Consider the following 22,946-nt stretch of genomic DNA (forward strand, 5'->3'; position numbering starts at 1 on the left):
TGCGGTCCGCCCCCGGGGCCGAGGTGGTGCGGAGTGTGAGTAGCGCCGCACGAACCTCGCCCACGGAGATGTCTGCCTCAAGGTCAGGGTTTGGGGAGCCGGAGTAGGTGGGAAGCGGAGTAGGTAGGTCGGTGCAGAGGTAGTGGTCCCGGAGGGCCGCCAGGAAGTCAGTATCGGTGAGTGGGGAGGAATGAAGGAGACGGGAGATATCCTTGCGCTGGGAAGCTTTAGTGTGTGCAGGGTCTAGCAGCACCCTGAGAAGCGACCACGTGTCGCGGAGGCCCAGGTTGCCTGCCATGCGGTCGCAGGTCTGGCCCCACTGTTGTCTAACGAGAGAGGCGCAGTGCTCCTCCATGTCCAACGCGAGTCGGGCCAAACGGAGGCGCAGGCGGCGATTGTATTTCTGAGCCTGCCACCGGCGGTGGACAGCGTGATAGGCCTCCCAAAGGTGCAGCAGACGGCTGTCTGCCGTAGTGGAGTGTGGTGCTGTAGGGAGTGTGGATGTGGCAGTGTGGACGTCCGCCAAAAGGGTCTCGGTCCAGGCAGAGAGATCGGTGATAGGAGCAGAGGAGGAAGTAGAGAGACGAGTGGAGCGAAAGCGGTCCCAGTCGACTATCTGGGTGAGACGAGTAGAGGCGCGAGCAAGGGAGGGGAGTGGGAAAGTTGTACAGAGCACGTAGTGATCGCTACCGAGGAAGACCCCTGTATTAGTCCAGGTCGGATTGGCGACATTTTTGACGAGGGTAAGGTCCGGATTGGTGTCTCGTTGAACACTAGATCCGATCCTGGTGGGGCAAGCGAAGTCATTAAGGACCGAAAGGCACTCGTTGTGGATGAAAGTCCAGAGTGAGCGGCCTTTGCGAGTGTTCTGGAGGTAGCCCCAGCTGGTATGTGGGGCATTGAAGTCGCCAAGAACGACCAGGGCATTGCGGCCAGCGCAGGAGAGCGCTCGGCGGAGGACGAGGAGGAGAGGAGCTGAAGGGGCTTTGGGAGGACTGTACACATTGAGAACAAAGAGGCTTGTCTCAGTGCGACGGCGAGGAAGGATTTCAAGGAGGAGATGGGCACAGTCCGAAACGTCCAACTGGTGCTGCACGGCAGCAAGGTTTCGCTGCACCAGTGTGGCAACGTTTGGGTGGGCTTCAGAAGAAGGATGGAAGGAGGTGTAGTCGCGCAGTTTCACGGGAGTTAGGGGTTCCTGGAGTGCTAGGACGGAGGGGAGAGTGTCGGGAGGGATGTTCTGGAGGTGGAGCTGCAGGGTGTTCCGCTTGCTGCGGAACCCCCGACAGTTCCACTGCCAGAAATTAAGGCGCGTGGGGTGTCTGGCCATGATGGATGGCGGAGTCCCCCGACAGAGTTGGGGTAGGTGCCGGGGTGAGTGGGGCAGGGAGCGACAGGTGTGCGACGGTGGCCTCAGTGGCGCTTTGGCGGGTCTCTAAGGCCGCGACCCTGGTGTCTAGGGCGGTAAGGTGGGATTCGATGGCCGCCACACGGGTGTCGATACTGGCGACGCGCTCCTCAAGTCGCGCAAAGCGGGCCATGACGCGCTTCTCAAACGCCTCCAAGAAGGAGGTTGTTTGGCGAATCACGTCACGCTCGGGCGCGACGGGGTCGGAGGAAGGTGATCGGCGTTTGAGCGGGGGACTGCGGTTTGGAGAGGAGGCGCGCGATGATGCAGCCGAGGCCGTATTCATCGGCTCCACAGCTAGCGACGGCGGCTGTGGAGGTGCGGGAGCTGGGGAAGTAGGAGGGGGAGCGGGGGAGGACAGACGCACTAGCGCGGCCTGCAGCTGGCGCGACAGCTCCTGAATTTGGAGTTGCTGGGCAGCGATAGTGGCCTCGAGGGCCGCGGTTTGGGGGTCCGACGTGGGAGGCTGCGGTTTCCAGCTTACCGGTGATGTGGTGGTGGTGGCGGGGGCGGTGGACGCCTCGGACCTAGGCAGAGGCGGGAAGGAGACTGAGCGGTGGCGGCTGGCAGACTGGGCACCACGGGAGACAGAGTGGTGGCGGGGACGGGAAGGCCGGGGGGTCTTGAGGATGGGCACGGTGGGTGGCGCTGGTGGGGGAGGCTGGTGCTTGGAGGTGCCCGGGGGCGATGACGGGCCGTTCCGCTCGAACCGGAGCCCGCACGAGCGCGAGCCCGTGACGTGGGCTCCCTTGCACAGGATGCAGCAGGGGACGCAGGCCGGGGGCTCGACTGGCTTGTGGGCCTGGCCGCAGCGGTGACAGAGGGCGGACTTGGGCTTGGTACAGACATCCGCTCGGTGGCCAGGAGCCCAGCAGTTCGTGCAGGCCTCGGCTCTCGGGCGGAACGGGTGGCAGCGGTAGACCCCGCAGTTGAAGACGATGGTGGAGGGAAGAGTAGAAGTGCCGACGAAGGTGATGAGGATGGATTGGGAGCGCCCCAGCTGGCGTGCGTCAGCGATGGCGTAGGGGGTGTTCACGTTCATTGACTGGAGGTCTTGGACGATCTCGTCCTGGGTTTGGGAGTCCACTGCGTTGTGTATGATACCGCGGAGGGCGTTGTCGGGTGCGGCCATGTAGGCACGCAGGGGGTAAGATATGGTACCCAGGTGGAGTTCCGAGACTCGGAGGTAGAGGCGAGCGCGCGGCTCAGATGGGGTGCTGACAGTAAGGGAATTGTTGTACGGATTTATCCGTACACGGTCGGCGGTGCGTGCGCTGGCGTAGTCGATGGTCGCACGAGTGCAAAGGATTTGGAGCAGGGCTCCGTTAGTGGTTGTGCGGAGGTCAAGCCCTCCTCCCGGTCTGTAGACGATCTTGAAGTCCTCCGCTGGGAGGCGAGGTAGGGGAGCGTGACGACGGAGAGTGGCAGTGCAGGCAGTCTTGGATGGTGGCGAGGCAGGCGGTGGCGAGACGACGGGCTGGTGGGCCGCGGCTGCACGGCGTGCTTTCACGGCACGGACCCAGCGTGAGTCAGCTTCAAGCTCGGCAGGGCTGATGGAGGTGCCTGCGACTTGGTATTCCATGTCGGCGTGTGAGCTGTATCGACGTAGGCGGCGAAATCGGGCGGCGTCGACAGCAGGCGTTGCGAGGAACGCAGCTCCCGCGTAGGCAGAGTCCGCTTCAAAAAGGTGGTCGGTGGGAAACGGCGAGAAGGCCGCTTCCCATATGACTCCCGACGATAGCGGCCCGGGCAAGGGCGGTCGGTGAAGGTCGCGTAGTCTCGGTGGTTACGGAGCGCGCTCACGACACGTCCGTTCACCTCGGCTTGATCGTTGTTCGGAACGCACGTTCAGTTTGCGTTCAGTTTCCCCTCACGCGATTGGCCTAGGCCGCGCCGAGTGATCAGCCACGCGCGGCGACTGACAACTCGGCGTGGCCTAGTTCAATCAATCAATCAATCAATCAATCAATCAATCAATCAATCAATCAATCAATCAATCAATCAATCAATCAATCAATCAATCGATCGATGAAGTATTAATTAATTAATTTCTACCTGCGTACACTATATAGGTCTCGATCTCGACCGGGTGAGGAGGGCCTACACTGCAAGAATCAGGAAACGACGACAACGAAGCCGGGCATCGTGATGATGAAAAAAAAAAGTGGAAAAGAATGTATTCGCTTCATTGGCACATGCTTGTGACTCTCATCTGAGTCTCGAGCGGTTATGATTAGCACGGGGGCCTGGACGGCCTTAAATAACCCCTCGTGGTCTTCTGGCCGCCGACGTCTTCTTGGGGAGCCTGTGGAAGCATTAGTGCTTTCGTCAGGGTCGGTCGTCGAACTCGTGACCTTCGGATTTTCTTCCCTTCGTCCATCCCTTTGTGTCAGCTCGGGGAATGAAAGAGGTGACGCCGTTTCGGAAAAGAGGGCAATTATGTCGATATGGGGACGCCCGCTTGAACGCTGCTCACGCTTGACAGATCGATGTCCAGTCTTACCGTAACAGCTTTTTCTAGGACGAGGCATTTTGTCATGGGAACGTACGCTTGAATGTCTCTCACAGTTGACAGGTCGATCATAACAGTAGGCGTAGATCACTTCATCTGTTCCTGCGCCATCTTTGTTTCCAGCGTTACAAAGGCGCTATTAACACTTCCGCGACGCAACAGCCTCAACGAGATGCGATTATTAGACAGGGACAAAACGATAGATAGATAGATAGATAGATAGATAGATAGATAGATAGATAGATAGATAGATAGATAGATAGATAGATAGATAGATAGATAGATAGATAGATAGATAGATAGATAGATAGATAGATAGATAGATAGATAGATAGATAGATAGATAGATAGATAGATAGATAGATAGATAGATAGATAGATAGATAGATAGATAGATAGATAGATAGATAGATAGATAGATAGATAGATAGATAGATAGATAGATAGATAATGTATCTAAGGCACACCCAATGCTTTGAGTGTGCCCTAATTTTGTATTTTATTTCAGGAATCATCGCATACATCTGCATTACCGTACTAGACGTGCCGCGAGGCAAACCTCCGCAGATTTTATTACAGGGCCTTACTCTGTCTCTGCCTCAATCTATCTCTGTTTCACGTAGTGAAAAAAAAAAGAAGAAAGAAGCGAATGGAAAGTACACCCGCGCGCAAAGGCAATAAATTAGCCGGACCGAAGTAGACGAATACAAAGGAGACCTCGTGGAGTGAAGAAGCAGCCTAGTCAGTGTCACGGGTCACAGGTCATGCTTGATTGGCGTCGACCTTCACCCATTCCGGATCGAGACGGCTACTCGTTAGGCAGCGCGTTCGACCGCGTGCTACAAAGAAGGCGCAGTTGGAAGCGCCGCGGCGACTATGAGGAAACGTCTGCATTGTTCCTCATTACGCGACGCGACCGACTCGCTTCTCAACGGTCGCAAACTTAAACGGGGGCGGGACCATGAGCTTCGCTGTGACGCTTGTTGCACACGATTAGACTTGCATAACGCTGTATTCTTCGTAATCGTTTCTTTCATTCGAGTGGCAGTGACTCGCAAATAACGCCTTGCACGAACTCTACTCGAGTGATTTATCCAAACGAAGCAGAGCTGTACTTGAGGATGGAAATTTGGAGTTATTAGCAGTGATTAAACGCAGCACGTGTCGTTGTAATCAACGTTTTGACAAAAGAAACTCGCCTTCGTCAAGGCAGCCGCTGCATTGTTGCACCCTGACGCAGCATTTTCTGCCTTGACGAAGACGTGTCGCCTCGTCGAAACGTTGGATCCAGTCACACCACTTTTTCAATCACTCCTGATCGCTTGAGGTACTTATGGGTGGTTTGATGTGTCGCGCAGCTGAGCTACAGAAGACGTCGTATAGTGGAAGGTATCACATCTATATTTTGAACCATCGTGGGTTCCCCAAAGCGCACCTAAACCAAAGTACCAGGGCGTTTTTGTGTGTCGCCCCCATCGTATAATGCGGCTTCCGTGACCGAAAAGCGAACCCTCCACTACTTGCCGAACAGCAAAACTCTCTATGGCACCGGAGAAAACGGCCGATGGCGAACCTCTCTTCTTTGACTTCGTTCGATCGCGCGGTGTGAAAAAGCATAGAGATGCCGTGAGCAGGGGGTTCTCAACACTCGACTGTCCTCGATACAGTGCACAGAGACAATCACTCGCAACTGCGGTAGCTCGCTCTGGTTGCAAACTATTGTAAGAGCAAGCTATGATGGAATGTCGACCTGCCAAGCCATCGCTGTAGGGATCGGTGCATTCATTGCTGCAAGTATTTAGGACAACAGGACCTGCGAAAATGGCTGTAGCCTGCGCAATGAACGTCATCATTCGCATCATAGCGTTCGGCGATTGTGACCAACGATGTTCGTATCTATCTATCTATCTATCTATCTATCTATCTATCTATCTATCTATCTATCTATCTATCTATCTATCTATCTATCTATCTATCTATCTATCTATCTATCTATCTATCTATCTATCTATCTATCTATCTATCTATCTATCTATCTATCTATCTATCTATCTATCTATCTATCTATCTATCTATCTATCTATCTATCTATCTATCTATCTATCTATCTATCTATCTATATTCTTATCTTTCCGCTTCACCCTTTCCGCTTGTAGGGTAGCAAAGCGAATTTTCTGTTCTGGTTAACCTCCCTGCCTTTCTCATTTCCTTCTTTTCTCTCTCTTTCTCTAGAAAAAAGAACAGGAAATTTTGCAGTTAGGGACCCCTGAGAGAGAGTAACAATGACGTTTTAATGTTTATGCTCGCGTTTGGAAAATAAAAGAAAGGAAAACGATTGGTTTCCTGTTTCGCTCCACACGCCGTTGTTCTATGCCCGCGTGTAGCGAGGCGAGTCATCGCTTCTGCTGACATTGTTCGACGCCTCGGTGCAGAATAAACTATTGACCTGCCGCGAATCGAGCTGTCTGCCGGACCGAGACGGGCCGAAATTGAATCTATGGTGCGTTTGTCCCGAATGAATCATGGCGAAGTAATGTTTCCAGGACGGGAACCGTTCCCCCCTTGTATAGTGCCCTCCTTTCCGCACCGGTTCCCCCTTCCGGCTTTGGGCATCTGCGAATTTCGTAACAGGCAATATGCATGTTGTTTGCACCGTACACGCGGCGGCCTTGTGAGGATCGCGGAAGAGAACGTGTATTACGAATTTCTTTGAATCGACTGTGATAGGATCAGAGCAGAGACGAATTTGCTGAAGCTATTGTGTAGTTATTACGTTCGCCTCATATATGTGGTGATTTTCATACGCTGCATGCGTTCGTTTTTATGAGATTGCGTCTATTTAGCCTCGTGTACTCGACTGTTACCGTCTCTGGCCTCAGTACCCTTACTCCTTTTTTTCTTATTGACACATAAGTACTTCTCAATATTGGTTTCATCAGGAGACGGCGGCATTTTTTCAGCTTTGTTTTGGTTGCTTGCTGTATTGCCGCGTTCTTTCTACTCTGTGCCGCGCCCTACAATGCTGTGTTGCTGTGCACGTGATTGTGTTACGTACGTTGTAACCCTGTGTGAGCTGTTGTTATGTTATGCCCCATCGTCTTCTTGAGCCTTATGTCGTACTAGGTAATTCACTGTCGTAGTGACGGCGACGTGCTTCTTCTGTGCAACAAAACCGGCCCGTATCTCTGCTTTTCTGAATTTTTCACTGCTGTTGTGGGGTCTGCCGCCCCACATCTCGCGGTGATGGACGTGCAACGTGCCGAGGACCCGTCCGGCTCCGGTTCATCAGCACGAATCGCATCGAGGCAGCGACGAAATGCATCTAGCGACAGCGAGGACATTGAACTGTACTCTGCATCAGCTGACGAGTCATCACAAGACGCTTTTGAACCTGTCTTGCACCGCAAAGCCAAGCGAAGGATCGTCAATGCATCTTCGGAGTCAAGTTCGCTCACGGTAAAACATGCGCCTCAGCGATGGCCTCATACATCCTGTTTGTGCCACAGAACTCGACTGACAATCTGCGCGTCCTTAACAGGGAAGCACTGTCCTTGTTTCTTGAGAACATTGTTCCAAACGAGATCACGGACGTGAGGGTAAACGAACGGAAAAGAACATCTCGGCCATCGACGTGATGACCTCGACTGCGCTGAGCCCTCTGCAGCGTGTAACGCAGCTGGGCAACATAAGGGTTCGATCCATTGTCCCAGCCGATGGTGCCACCAGTGCAGGAGTCCTTTATGGCACTGACATTGAGATCCCCGATGCGGACCTTTCAGTGCTCATAAAATCAGCGAGTGAGAACAATGTTATTGTGCACGCCGGCCGTCTTGGTAAGACACGTTATGTGAAATTAACCGTCAAGGGTGACAGCCTTCCCCCTACGTGAAGGTTGGCCACTTCCGCCACCCAGTTCGAGCGTTAATTCCGAAACCGCTGCAAGGTTATAACCGCCGAGGGCGTTTTCACAAATTCTGCCATGTGTCCCCGATGCGCCGAGCCCCACTCAGAACAAAACTGTAGCGCGACTGTTTCGAGAGAGAGAGAGAGAGAGAGAAGAAGAATACAGGAAGGCAGGGATGTTAACCAGTCAATAGTCTGGTTGGTTACCCTACACTGGGGGATGTGAGAAGGGGAAGAGAAAGAAGGGAGAGAGAAGGTGTAGGTACGTGTACGGACAGCACTTCAGTTAAAGTCGCTCGAGCAAACCAGAAGTTCTGAGAAAACACAAAAGTGCCTTCACTGCCTTCTGAGCCGATAATCGGTCGGGACGGTGCTCTAATATTGTCTGTTCACTCAGAGGACGATCATCTAGTTTCCTCAATGTGTTGGACAAATACTGTCGTTGTGCTTGAAATTGAGGATAATGGCACAATAAGCGGTCAATGTTCTCCTCGCATCCGCAAACATCACATGCAGGACTATCAGCCATTCCAATTAGTGCTGAGTAGGCATTCGTGAAGGCCACTCCAAGCCATAACCGACACAGAAGAGACGCTTCACGCCGGTGCAGACCGGCTGGAGGTCTGAGTTGAAGTGACGAGTTTAGTCTGTGCAGTCTTGTGCGCCTTGTATGTACGGTATTCCACTCTGCTAAGGAGATCGTGCGTGCTAGAATGCCAAGTTGTCTCGCGGCGTCGGTCCTTGAGAGAGGAATGGGGACGCAGCGGTCTTCTTGGTTTGACGTTTGAGCTGCCTTATCGGCGTCATCATTTCCAATGATACCGCAATGACCTGGTATCCACTGAAAAGAGATATCATGGCCTTTTTCTCTTAAGTGATGGACAAGTTCCGCGATTTCGCACGAAGTGTTTCGAAGTGCTCCATCTGCAAAGGCGCTCACAGTGCTTCCTCCAAAGACTGCCCTAGGATTAGGAAAGAATTTACTGTGCTCAAACAAATGGTTAGGGACAATTCAATCCGCAACAAGGCCGCTGAAACAGTGCGACGTAAACGACGTCACCGTAAACGATCCTTAGGTAGGAGTGCGACCGGTTCGAAAAATGCGTTACCTGTTCAAATAAAGACGTCACCTGCAGTTCCCAGCGCAGCAAACGCCGACGCTGGACGGCAGAAAAACGTCTCTCTTCAAATGAATGGCCATCGCTTCCAAGTAGATGACCTATAGAAGAGCAACAGCAGGTGCCGCATCTAATACAGCAAGCTGCTACATCAGATGGGGTACGGCATGCAGATCAGCAAGAGGTATCGCTGCTGCGATCCTTAATGAATGTCATTCGCGTGTTGCTGAACAACATGCACACGACGTCAGCCAGAAGTACACTGCAAATAATGGACACACGAAGTCCGGGGCTGGCAGCCCTTGAGTAAACCATGGCTCTCTAGCAACTATCTTTTCGGGAGGAGGTCCGAAAAGCAGTAATTTTCCAGAGGAATGCCCGGGGACTCCGATCACACATCGCCGATTTCCGACGATTCGCGTACGCCAAGTTTCCCATTATCATGTCTTCGAGCCGAACCTATCGAACTCAGTCAGGCTATCCGGCTATGAATAAATTATGTCGCCAACTATTGGTGAAAGCAGCAAGGTTATGGTGTTTATTCGCCGTGATCTCACTTACATTCTCCAGCCTGTACCGCCTCATGATGATAACCAACACGTGTGTTTAACAGTAAAGAAGAAAAGACTTACCGTTACTGTTGTGAGTGCCTACCCATCGCCATCAAGTTGATTTGATTACAAAAGATTAGGAGATATCCTGTGAATATCTCCTGCTTGATGGATTATCATCGGGCACTTCAACGCTCATTATACACTCTGGGGAAGTACGAAAATCAACGCGAGAGGCAGAGACTTGTCGTCTTTCGCCTCCGACAGCGATCACTGGGTTTTAAATGACGGCAGTACTACATTTATTCGCGGCTCCACATACAACAGCTGTCTTGACTCGGCCTTCGACTCACAAAGTCTCGTCAGGCGTACTGGGTGGTTTAGGGACATCGAAACGCATGGGAGGGACTATATTCCCACGTATGTCAAGATCAGAGGACTTTCCTCTTTCAACTCAAATGATACAATCCATATATAGTGGACTGGCCCACATTCCAGTCTGTTATGGAAGACCTCTGTCAGTATACTTTACCACATAATTTGGAAGAAACAATCAAGAGCACAGTGAAATACAATATGCGTACTCTAATGTGCTCTTCGAAATTAACTGAATTTGATATAGAATTACAGTGACTTCTACAAATCCGGCGACGTGCCAAGCGTAGGTACCGACGAACGAAGTCAACTGACGATTTACGGACTGCTAGACGCTTACGAAAGATCCAGCGCTGGTTACGTAAACTGGAGTCACAACTCTGGACTAGTTTCTGTAAATCGCTAGACTCTCGTAAGCCACCATCGCATTTATGGAGGACGGTGCGAGGGCTTAGGACACCACCCGTACAGCGGTCTCCATTCAAGGCTCTGGCCTCTTCCAACAGCGACGAGATATTGATGTCGCAGAAAACTTCTGTGCGAGATTATCCGGGCAACTCACAGCTTCCAAGAGCATACCACGATCCATCAGCTTCCCGCCACTACGTGACCCCCGCATGGATCTACCATTTTCCATCCATGAACTCAAGGCGGCGCTAGCTTTGTGCAGACGTACGTCTTCACGGGGACCTGAAGCAATTTCTTACAGAGCTCTGTGTTATCTGGGGAAGCGGACGAGGAGTGTTTTGCTTGAAATGTATAATGAATCCTGGCTAACTGGCACACTTCCCCCAAGCTGGAAGACTAGTCCCTAAGTTCCGCTACTGAAGCCTGGCAAGTCTCCGTTGGAGCTTTCATTGTATCGTCCGATTGCATTGGTGAGCTGCGTGGGCAAAGTGATAGAGAGGATGATCCTCGGATGCCTGGAGTGGTACTTCGAATACCACAATGTCTACCCAGACACCGCGGCAGGCTTCCAACGTGGCCGCTCATCGATTGATAACGTTGTCGGTCTGGTTACCTACGTTCAGCAACAAAAAAGATGTAAACGTATCTGCGCTACTTTGCTCCTCGACGTCAAATGGCCGTACGACAACGTTACACATGAAGCCATCCTCGCCGCTCTCGAAGAGGTAGGCCTCGCTGGTCCGACGTTTAGATGGATATATAGCTATCTCTCTATGCGGTCATTCTTTGTGAGCCCGGATGGCGGCCACACATTACAACTACTGCGGCGTCTCCCAGGACGGCTTACTGCGCCCTACGTTGTCTAACCTCACGCTGATTGGTCTCCTTGATCACCTTCGAAACACAGTTAAATTATCAATGTACGCGGGCGACATATGCGTTTGGGCGTCCGGAGTGACACGCTTACAGCTGCGCGCAAGGCTCCAAAGAGCTGCCACTCTAGCTACACTCTGCCTCCGCAGTCAAGGCCTGGAGATTTCATCAGATAAATGTGCAGTTGTGGCATTTACGCGTAATACCATGACGCACTGCAGTGTATTAATCAATGGACAGATGATACCTATTATACGGTCTTACAAATTCTTGGGTGTCATAATTGTAAGAGATATCTCACGGAGCCCCATGTATAGGACATGAAGGTGCGGTTGACAGGCCTCTGTCACCTTCTCAAGTTCTCCGCTGGAAAGACCTGGGGAATGTCCACAAGCGCTAGGCTACAATTACTAGGGTACTTTTTCTTGGCTTTTTGCTGTATAGCTTGCCGGTATTGACTAATGCAAGTAAAACAAGCCTACGTACTATTGAAAGCGTTCAGGCTGAGGTGCTCAGAATTTGTCTAGGTCTTCCTGGATGTGCGTCAACGGCGGCAACTATTCCAATCGCCATCAAGACCCACATCACAGTTGGAGGACTAAGAGTGCACGTAAGGTACCTTGCCCGCACTCCTTGCCACCATGTGGCCTCTCTATCTCCGCAGAACGTTCCGCCTCGTTCTGCGGAACGGTATCCGCCGTTAAGAACGGCCAGCTGCAGTTCAAGTTTTGCCGGCCAGTTGCGACGGTGGCGGCAACTTTCCTGGAGCGTCGCCGCAAACCTCCAACCACGGCGTGACTAAGTCGACTGTGTGTGAACAACAATGCGTGCGTCCTCGACTCTCCGTCGCCGGAGCCGAGTTGGACTAAGTCGCCATTGTGACTCAACGGGCTCTGCGGACCAACTATTGTTACTGAGCCCGCGGGAACGTCTACTGAGACCCCTTCCCACGCGCCGACCAAGACGCCAGACAATGGGCGGCCGGCGGGCGCGCTGCAGCTCGGGGAATAAATGCCCCTACGGTGCCGGGTCGTCTCCCCTACGGTGCGTCGTCTCCCCTACAGTGCCACGTCAACTCGCCTACGGTGCCTCGTCGTCTCTCCTACGGTGCCTCGTCTCCCCTACGGTGCCTGGTCAACTCGCCTACGGTGCTTGGACGGCTGTTTCCGTCACCTGTGCATCGGGGGAGGACCGAGTGTTTTTAAACCGCTGTTGTGCTGCTGCTCAGGACACTCTCTCTCAAGCAGTCATGTTAGACTGATGTACTTTCTCAAGTAGTCATGTTATACTGATATAAATACTGTAAGTAAACCCATATTCCTCGTTCTCGATGAGAAGCAGTCCTTCCCTTCATCAACGTCCTCAGCGTGGATAAGTTGGACAACGGCATGGGCCAGCTACCTTCTAATTCATGCCGGACTCCAATCTTGACAACGGATCACGAGCGATGGGATTGAACCCCCAATCATAACACCGAACATCGTGAGGCTATACCATCTTGCTTCACACCTGCCGCCAGACCATCGACTGCTCCTTGGTGCCTCATTCAACCAAAGATAAACCTGACGATACCTGACGTCCGGGAAAAAGCAGATATGTCATCATCGGCTCTTAGACAGCTTATACCTTACACCTAGAAAATCGGGAGTGCCGGTATTACACCCACATATACACTCTCTATCTCTCTTCGTCCTCATACCCATTCTCCCAGTGCAGGGTAGCAAACCGGACGTGCGTCTGGTTAACCTCCCTGCCTTTCCTGTCTTATATTTCTCTTTCTCCCTCTCCCTGTCCTGCCGAAGAGCTTTACCGCAGCTGTCGTCATTCCAGCAAAAGCCACCACTACCAAGTTGAAAACACCTCACTTGACAACGTCGACGGCAGCAGAACTAGCAGCGCTTCAAGTCGCACTACACTTTATTAATGACTCGAAGACGACACTACAGTGTTTATTGTCAGCCTGATGGCGCGGTCCGCATGAACAATTGGTATTTGATATCACAGAAGACATACTCCACCTAACTGAGGACGTGAAATAATTTTTCAGTGGCTACCAAATCACTGTAGTATCATCGGCAATGAACGTGCCGATCAAGCTACTCGTTCATCTCATGCAGAAGACAACCGCCTATCGATCCCGCTGTCTAGGACAGATTCTGCAAGGATGATCCGTCTACTTTCACGCCAATGGACTACATCATAGTGGAATGGACCACATTTTATGCATGCCCGTTTCTACACCCTGGATCTAACCTTAAGCCTCCGACTTCCTCCAAGACTTCCCCGAAGAGACGCGACCATTTTGTATAGGCTATGGTTGGGCGTCGCGTTTACCGATGCCTACGCTTTCCGCATAGGGGTAGCCAGCACCGCAGCATGTGCCGATTGCGGCGATGTGGAAATGATTCGTCATGCTCTTTGCCAATGCCCGCAGTATAGTGGGCAGAGACAATCGCTTTCTGTCGTGCTGAACCAGTTGGACGACCAGCCTTTGTCGGAAGAAAGAATTCAGAAACTTGAGGCGACTTAACATCGCATCAGAAGACCGTGCAAGCGCTACTGCGCCTATTGAGATCGACAGGCCTGTGTGAACGCCTGTGATTGGAACGCCTTTTCTGTTACCTGTTTCCTTTTTCTTTCTTCTTTTTCTTCCTTCTTGGTGTTCCTTTTCTTTCTCTCCTCTCGGTCTTTGTCGTCTTTACAACCCCTATATCCCCCATCCCAGTGCATGGTAGCAAACTGGAAACTCTCCTCTGGTTAACCTCCCTTAACCTCCCTGCCTCCCCCCCCCCCTCTCTCTCTCACTCTCTCTCTGTCGCAGTGTTGTTTCCCAGTGACACGTACTGCTGATTCGTCAAAATACTTTGTAATTTTGAAGTTGTTTTTATACATTCTGTGGAATCAGGAAAAAATATGTCTCATCATGTTTGTAATTTCGAGGCACACTATATTATTCACTCTCTAGGTGCGAGCCGATTATTTTCATGATTGTAATCCGTCCAACTCTTATGCGCTAGTGCTGAATGTAGGTAACAAATAAAATACAATAGAGTGACGCTCAATCGCGTTTTGTACATTGCGCTGAGAGTGAGATTTAATTTTTTTCTTTCTCTCTCCCGTCGTTTTCCACCCCTGATCCTTTACTGCCGTTAATCGCATAGATCGACCGAAGGTCTATCATTCACGCCGCAACCCATTTTCCTATTACATGATACTCTCTTCTACGCCTTAAGCTGACAAACAAACAAACAAACAAACAAACAAACAAACAAACAAACAAACAAACAAACAAACAAACAAACAAACAAACAAACAAACAAACAAACAAACAAACAAACAAACACAAACAAACAAACAGACAGACAGACAGACACAGACAGACAGACAGACAGACAGACAGACAGCCAGACAGACAGACAGACAGACAGACAGACAGACAGACAGACAGACAGACAGACAAACGAACAAAAAACAATTGTTTTAGCGCGTAGCGTTATATAATTAAGTTCTCGTACAAGACTTTAGCGTTCCCTTACTCATATTCACTTAGTGAGGCTAGGCCAGCAGCGCCAGAAACCAAACAAACGATGCCAAGTAGTGAAGCAACAAGGATTTTCACCGCCTTCATGAACAATCGCGCTTCCGAGCCTCAATTCTCATTTCCGTACTTTTTCTACTGTTCCGTGCTCAGGTCTGTACGTCGCTCTAATATGGACGAATAAGGCTTTCTGTATTTGACGAAAAAGAGCTAAAGGCAAGAACACCGCCTGATTCTTGTCATTTATCCGCAGGCCTCCTACGAGAACCCGCCGCACATCTACGCTCTTGCGGACACCATGTACCGGAACATGATCATCGACTCTGAGGCACAGTGCGTCATCATCTCGTAAGTGACCGGAACTTGTTTCGTTTTTCTCTCCTAGGGCGCAACCACAAACGTAAGCCTACTGTAGGGGGCATTTACAGAACGTCAGCGACGTTTAGTCCGCATCATATCGGAAATGGATCTTACAACGCGTCGTCTAGTTCCCGATATCACTGGTTAGGTTACCACACGATTTACCTTGTATTTGCAGAGGGGGCTAAAGGCAAAGATGGCGGCATGAAATTATCTGTATTCCGACATTTTCTTGCTTGGGACTGCGCTAACAATCTGGAGTGGACACTATAATCTAATGTATTGTTGTCTACATTCATTAGGCTTTTGTTTTCTTTCGTTTAGAAAAAAAAGAACTGCATGCTTTCAACTATTGCGCGTTTAAATTGTTTGATCATTGGGCAAAAGCTGTTATACTCAAGAGGCATTTGCAATGAAATGCATTTTATTTCTACATCGTTTTGGCACAACTCTTCCGAAGCCGTGAAGGCCCTCCACATTATATGCTGCACATCATTTACTAGCTCTAGTCAGTTCAGCGCCAAATCCCTCTTGGTGCAGGTTTGTTCCAACATGTGCGGAATGTGTTCTACAGCTTCCTCTCTGCGCGATGTATGTTTGAAACAGTGACACGGAGACACTGCCATGCTGTACTCCTTAGACGGCGCACCATCTTTTGAACTATAGTTGCCGAACTGGAAGCGAAACAAATGGACACCAACATCAACGACTTTCATTGGTGCCTCAGCCTTCCGATTTTGCTTTGTACGTCACGACGAGCATATGAATGGGACAGAAAAATGCGAATAGATCTTAGTTATTTATCTTAGTGCCCGTAATACTAAACATACCGTGAGTGTCGTCATCGGGTACTTCATTGCTGAAATGGGTCGCAAATACTTGTCTAGAAGTAAATACTGACGCAAGAAAGGACGGTGAAGCACAAACCGGGGTCGTACTGTTCGGTTTGTTCCTTTTGTGCCTCTCTGTGTTTTTCACCTCAGTGTCAATTTTTCGACAATAAGCATAATCGTAACATTTCCATAATGGCCTCGCTTGCACGATGTTACCATGTTACCCGTGGGCAAATTTACTCAGTGATCAAAAAGCGTGGAAGTGACAGCAAGCTACCCCACTATACGTCGTCTATATAGCGACAGAGGTGTGACCGCTGCTCGAATATTTTTGTTTTTATCGCTCGGCAGCTTACCGATTGGCCATTTACTTTCACTACCACTTGGGCGAGATATGTTATCGGTGAGTAATTTTGCTCACGGGCATACAAAATGTCTCGCGTGAGTGACGTGGACCTAATCGTCTAGTGTAATTCGATTCCAGTCCGCGTTGGTTGAAGATAGCATGTGAAGATGTTTTCACCAATGCAGCTGTTCTCTGCTACGTACCGGTATTCTAGTATTCCTTAAATAGAAAAAAGAGTAACTTGCCCACGTAGTACGTAGTGCCCTTTTTACATTACGCGTTACCGCAGTAGTCAACGTCAGCAGCAACGCTTGTAGCAACATATTATATGACGCTTTGTTCCACTACAACGCATTTGAAACGTTTTTTTTTTTTTTTTGTGTGTATGTGTGTCACATGAGTTTTCTCGTTGACCGAAACTATAAAAAGAATATCAATGGCAATTTAGCGGTAAATGCCATAGAAATGCGTTAGCATTATGCCGCACATATTTGAGTCCCAAATCCATGATTTAAACCGCCTTTACCGCATTGCAAAGTGTTATTCAGGACCGCACCCGACACAAGTCCCGCCTCTTCGAGGAGCGAGGTGCAACTGATGTTGGTACTTCTGCCCCGTGACTATCTGCCCACACTTATCCATTTATTTATTTATTCAAAATATCTTACAGTGCCCAGAAGGGCATTGAGCAAGGGGAACAAAAAACAACATAAATAGTATAGGAACAAGTATCAAATAACGACACACGATGCAAAACAAGGAGTAAAAGGGAAAAATTGTACAGAGCAAATGATAACAAAAAAATATAGATAGGTGCAAGGAATATCGTATATACCATGAGTAACATGAATTAGTCATATCTGGCCAATACATATCGTAAGAAAAACAGCGTTCGTACAAGAAATGTCACTGATGTAAGATGCACAAAATAACAAGACATACCGCAATAGCATCGATGATGGAATTGCAAACCAACTGAAGAGGCCCAAACCACGACATCACTCCTCAGAAAAATGTTTCGCAGCTGATTATGGAATGATTGGTGGTCACAGATGGATGCGATAAAGTTGGGAAGATCATTCCAGAGAGCAATGGCACGTGGAAGTGCCGATGAATTGAAGGCTTGGGTCATTCCGTGCATACGCTTTATGCTAAATTGATTATGTAGTCGACGTGAACTTCACCAACATACACCTTTTTTTTTCACTTTGACACTCCTAACGCTAACTCTAAGAAGAAATAATAATAATAATAATAATAATAATAATAATAATAATAATAATAATAATAATAATAAAGGGACTGAGTGCTTATGATTATGCCAATAGCGGCGCACCATAGGAGCAGCCGAGGAGGTTATAGTAGGTAACTGCACTAAACTCTCTCTCTCTCTTCTGTTTAAAGACTGAGCCACAAGATGGCGCCACCAGCGCGGCTGCTGACCTTAACGTCTCCGGACGGTGACACGTGATCGCCGAGGGGAACGAGCTAAAGCTGTCCAATGGTAATACGCGGTAATACGCGTACGTCCAGTTCGAACTCTCTAATACTTCTATACATATTCCCCTCCCGGAATACTCCTGTTTTCATCCTATCCTCATCGAGGATTCGCTCCCTAATCTGGACGCACTGTCGCAGAACCCGTTTGCACCTGGGTACGCGTACGCGCGTCGTGGGGCGCAAGGGCCCTTCGTGAATGTTTACTTGACACGCACTGCATCGAGCGCCAGTGCGGCCGACGCGGAAAGCTCCCCTGTTCGTTTGACGACCGCGGTCGAACAACGACCGAGCTCGAGCTGTTATCTGGACCACGCAAGAGTGGTTCCCACCGCGGGATTAGTTCTACAGGACGACGCTCTCCGCTTTGCGGATGTACTACTCGGACGTGGGGAACCTGGATTAGCAAGCTCCTAGATTAATTGCAGAGCGGCTGTTGGGGATTAGCAGACCCTCTCAGCGTCCCAGGACGCCGGAACTGACTCCGGAAGATCAGACCCGCGCACGTTTGTGGATAACGGATCAGCATTTAGGTGGAGAAAACAACAGCCTGGATTCATTTAGATCACCAGTTGGAGTCCTTTTGTTATGCATCGCCGAGTGACATGAGTAGTTTTCTTTAATTATTCCTGAATATATGGTCAGATTTGTAAACCGCGGGTTCAATTTCCGGCTGCGATGGCCGAATTGTGATGGAGGCGGAATAAAAAAAAAGAAATAACGCTCGCCTAAGTGCTTCCTGTGCAGGTGGTCAAAATTAATTGGTATCCACCTTATACAGCCTCGCTCACAGGATTGTAGGCTGTGATGTAAAATTATATAGTGATTTTTTCAATATTAATGTGTCTCTAGAGTAGTTACTAGTATTTCGCTTTAGAAGGCCCCAACTTCAGCTCATATTTTTTGGTGGCCTCACGGCTGCCAAATTCAAGGTAATTGCGGCCACTGAAAACGAAAGTTGCCACACTCCACTTCTCTGCTACTCGAAGCTTCCGGAAGCGCATATCTGCAAAAATAAAGGAAAGACGCCACGTGTAGTTACGCGTAAATGGCCTGAAGCCATAGTTGGTGCGGCTTGATGCTCCCGGAGCGATCTTCTATGCTGTTGAACACGCTTGCAATGAAGGGAGAGGGCAGTGTAAAGCATCAAGAAAAAATAAATTTTATTTAGCTAAGAAGGAACGCGATTCGTCGCCCTTATTTCTTACCCCGCAGAGAGGTGTCCGTTAAATGCTAGTTTCGCGGGTATGCTTCCGCTTTGGGATCGCGTTCGGCTCGTTTCGCGATCACCGGCGCGCAGTGCACATCGTGGTGGGCAAACGAATCCCGGCCAGCAAGCAATCGTCTCTGGGTTCGGTTAGCGAGGGTACCTTGACTACTTGAGACGCTCTAGTTGCTTAGCCGTTGTGCTTGCGTACGTTATCTATGTGCACGTGTGCTATGCCTGAGTGGGTCGTTTCGTGCGTCACTCTGTTATCTGGAGGGAAAACACGGGGAAGGCAGGAGATGGAAATTCAAGCCGATTAGCAAAACGAGAAGAAGGTGAAAGCTGGAGCCAACGTTTCGACAAGTGGACTTGTCTTTTTCAAGGCCTTGAAAAAGACAAGTCCACTTGTCTTTTTTTGTTTTGTTTTTGTCCAGCTTTCACCTTGTTCTTGTTTTGCTAATCTGTTATCTCGAGTAACATGCTAGTCGTATGGCTAGGCAAACATCTCCTACATGCATTAAAAAATGTGTGTCCGTCCGTCCGTCCGTCCGTCCGTCCGTCCGTCCGTCCGTCCGTCCGTCCGTCCGTCCGTCCGTCCGTCTGTCTGTCTGTCTGTCTGTCTGTCTGTCTGTCTGTCTGTCTGTCTGTCTGTCTGTCTGTCTGTCTGTCTGTCTGTCTGTCTGTCTGTCCTTTCTTTCGTTCTTCTGGAGTAACATGCTAGTGGTATGGCTAGGCAAGCACCTCATGTACGCATTAAAAAAATCTATCTATCTATCTATCTATCTATCTATCTATCTATCTATCTATCTATCTATCTATCTATCTATCTATCTATCTATCTATCTATCTATCTATCTATCTATCTATCTATCTATCTATCTATCTATCTATCTATCTATCTATCTATCTATCTATCTATCTATCTATCTATCTTTTTCTTTCTTTCTTCATGTGTGATGATCTAAGCAATGAAAGCAACTGGAGTGAATTCTCAGGACGCAAGTGGGCGTATGAGTGAAACTGTAGCAACAACCGGTACCTCTGTTACTCTTATGAAGAAAGCGAGGAAGAAGCAGCGTGTGCTTGCAAATTCGCTACCGGACGCGCACTGACGCGGTGGGTACGGTAACTAACCTGCGGATACGAGGCGGCAAAGAAAGTCGTAATGACGCGGGGGCACCGAGAAGCTACCGCTCGCCTAACTAGATTACGGGGCCCGGCCGAGCCGCCATGGAGCGTCCGGTTACGTGTGCACAAAGCGCTCGGCATACGTACACCGGCCGGTTGGAAGTGAGAGGCGGCCTTGCGGAGTTTCTTTCCCGTATCCTAACCCGTAGAAGAGGGGCGATTCGTCAACGCTGAGCTCCCGGTTGCCGGCTACCCGTGCGAATTGCCTTTGCTCCCAGGCGTCTTCCATTTGCATCGCTCTCCGGCGACGTATACCGTACGACAAGCAGAAGTCTGCGGGGCCGTTAACGAAATAACCGGATTGCAGGCTTCGCCCGGCGTCTGCGTGCGCGTGCCTAGACGAGCGCAGTAGCGACCGTCTCTGCACCTGTAATGCGGTTTGGTTCGGCAGCGGCGCTGCGCTGGCTGGGAAGCCGTTTCCTTTCTGGTGCCGTATTTGTCCGAATACAAGCAAGCCGCCGATACGATAGAGCCTTGTCCACGACGTTCTTTCCCGCCCAGCCGATACTGAAGAGTGTGTGCGCTTCAACAAAAAAGAGTAAAATAAAGCGTGGTTGACGTGCGCGTAGCAGTAGCCTAACGTGCGTTGTCACTGACGAGAAACCGTGACCACCTGAGTTCAATCAATCAATCAATCAATCAATCAATCAATCAATCAATCAATCAATCAATCAATCAATCAATCAATCAATCAAGCAATCAATCAATCAATCAATCAATCAATCAATCAATCAATCAATCAATCAATCAATCTGTCAAGCTGTTTATTGACATGGTATGAAAGGAGTGAGAGGTTGAACTCGGTGCTGAAGCGTAAGCCTAAGCGCTGGTGATGCGCCTTACTGACCGGCGATTCTTCTTCGTTAGTGGTCGACATGGCTGAAGCATTACTGTCGCCGCTTTTTACGCGCAACGTAAATGTTTGTATCCCCGCATAAGTCAATGAAGACAATGAAGACGTACCTTCTACTTCCAAGACAAAACTAAGCGCTAGTAAAAGACACCGGAGGAGAAGGGCTTTATCCCATCTGTTCCTCAGCGTCGGTAGTCTTTTCTGGCAGTTAATTTCCGGCCGTTGTAGTGCATCAGCAATATCGCGGCTGTTTTGGTGTAATCCGCTTAAGGGAAGCTTATCGAACAAGCAGTGTTGTACTTGCGATGCACGCTTCGTTTCGGGAGTACAGTAATTTCGGCCAGGAATGGGGAGCATTAGCGAAAGTGTAGATGGACAGTTGGTCACGGTACTCGATTTTCTCAGCCATAGGGGTCGCGACTGGCTAGGTTTAGATTGTGTTGCGAACTTCTCTAAACTGAACATTTGATTCATAGTTACGTTATGACGTCTTGACAGGGAGCTAGTCATGGTTCTTAATGGAAGGCTTGTACACACAACTGCGAATCCTTTCCACTTTTGCGTTCTCGAGAACTCGACAAGGAAATGAAGTGGTCAACCTATATTCTGGTCGGTGTAGTACACCTGAAAGCGCGGGACATTGCACTTGGCCCGTCTCTTGACAGCCGCAGCAAAACAAAATAGTAAAAATACTTCCTGAGCTCTTTAGCCTCTTGTACCGAGTGAGGGATGGGCATATTAAGCAAACCGTCTGCTCCAAGCGCATCGTTATCACTCACTTCAGTTCTCAAATGCAGATTTCTTGTGCAAATAAAACAAGAGAATATTGAAATATCAAACAAAGCAAAACGCGAAGAATGGGACCTAACTTTATGTATACATCGGCCTCGTATCATCTCCAAATGTTCTCCTTTCTCTTTCTCTTTCTTTTTCTCTTCTTTCTTTCTTTCTTTCTTTCTTTCTTTCTATCGCAAAACGTCAAGAACATGTTTATACAAGGGTTCCCATAAAGCTAGGAAGCTGTGCCGGGTGTCGCACGTAATTTCAGCCAGACTTTAAAAATATGCAAATGTCATGTAGCTGGACGGAACCAAGGTAATGCTGTTTGCCGTCGCTTGCAGATACTGAGATTATATATTGCATTCTGCCTAATTACATAATTATTCTTAATTATATAATAAACTTCTGAAATATTATAACTCGATGAAAAGTGTAAATGAAAAAAATTTACAGCAACCTGAAAAATTCCCGATGCAGCTTTCTATTGCTCAATACGTGCTACATAAAAGTCTTTTTCCAAGCGTGAAAGATGCCCGCAAATGCACGAAAAATTGCCGCGCGACTGGCCGCTCAAGGCACCTTGCATGTATTCGCGGGCTTCTCTAATGCTTCGAAAAACACTTTTATGTAGCCCGTATTAAGCAACAGAAAGCTGTAGCGGGAGTTTTACAGGTTGCCGAAGAATTTTCTCTAAGATTTTCTACACTTCTTATCTAACTATAATATTTGAAAAGTTTACTATATAATTAGGATTAGTTATTTAATTAGGCGTAACGTAGAAAATTATCCGAGTATCTCCAAGGGACGGCAAACAACATTACTTTGGTTTTGTCCAGGTACGTGGCATTTGCACATTTTTGAAGTCTGGCTCAAGCTACGTGAGACACCCGCGTACAGGCATCTACCCAATATGCGTGAGATTCCTCTCAGAACAAAGGGGCGATTCGTTGTGTCCCGCCCTGAATAACGTCACAAGGGCAACTGCAGCACGAGGCACACATTCAGGTGTGCGTCGACAGGAGTTATCGCCTCTAGGTCACGCCGCCTCGTCCATATGCCGCTAAGCGCGAAATGCGCTTTAGTCTCGTCGGCACGCCTACGTATTCACGTAAAAGAGTGACAGGCGACGTTCGGGGTGGCTCGCGGAAATGGTAGACATAACTTGTCCCTCTCTCCCCGAAGCTGGCATACTATCT

General features: G+C 49.3%; 2 protein-coding genes across 2 annotated transcripts in view; one reads left to right on the top strand and one right to left on the bottom strand.

The window, feature by feature from the left end:
* Positions 1-22,946, bottom strand: part of LOC126541799 (uncharacterized) — a 484,065-nt gene that overhangs the window by 330,857 nt on the left and 130,262 nt on the right. The window lies entirely within an intron of this gene.
* The window catches only part of LOC126541800 (unconventional myosin-Ie-like), a 364,609-nt gene that overhangs the window by 71,436 nt on the left and 270,227 nt on the right, over positions 1-22,946 (top strand). Inside the window, exon 4 of the mRNA XM_050188736.3 lies at positions 14,940-15,034. Coding sequence (XP_050044693.1) covers positions 14,940-15,034 — 95 coding nt within the window. The remainder of the gene's footprint in view (positions 1-14,939; positions 15,035-22,946) is intronic.

This window comes from Dermacentor andersoni, chromosome 2, assembly GCF_023375885.2.
Source record: "Dermacentor andersoni chromosome 2, qqDerAnde1_hic_scaffold, whole genome shotgun sequence".
NCBI lineage: Eukaryota > Metazoa > Arthropoda > Arachnida > Ixodida > Ixodidae > Dermacentor > Dermacentor andersoni.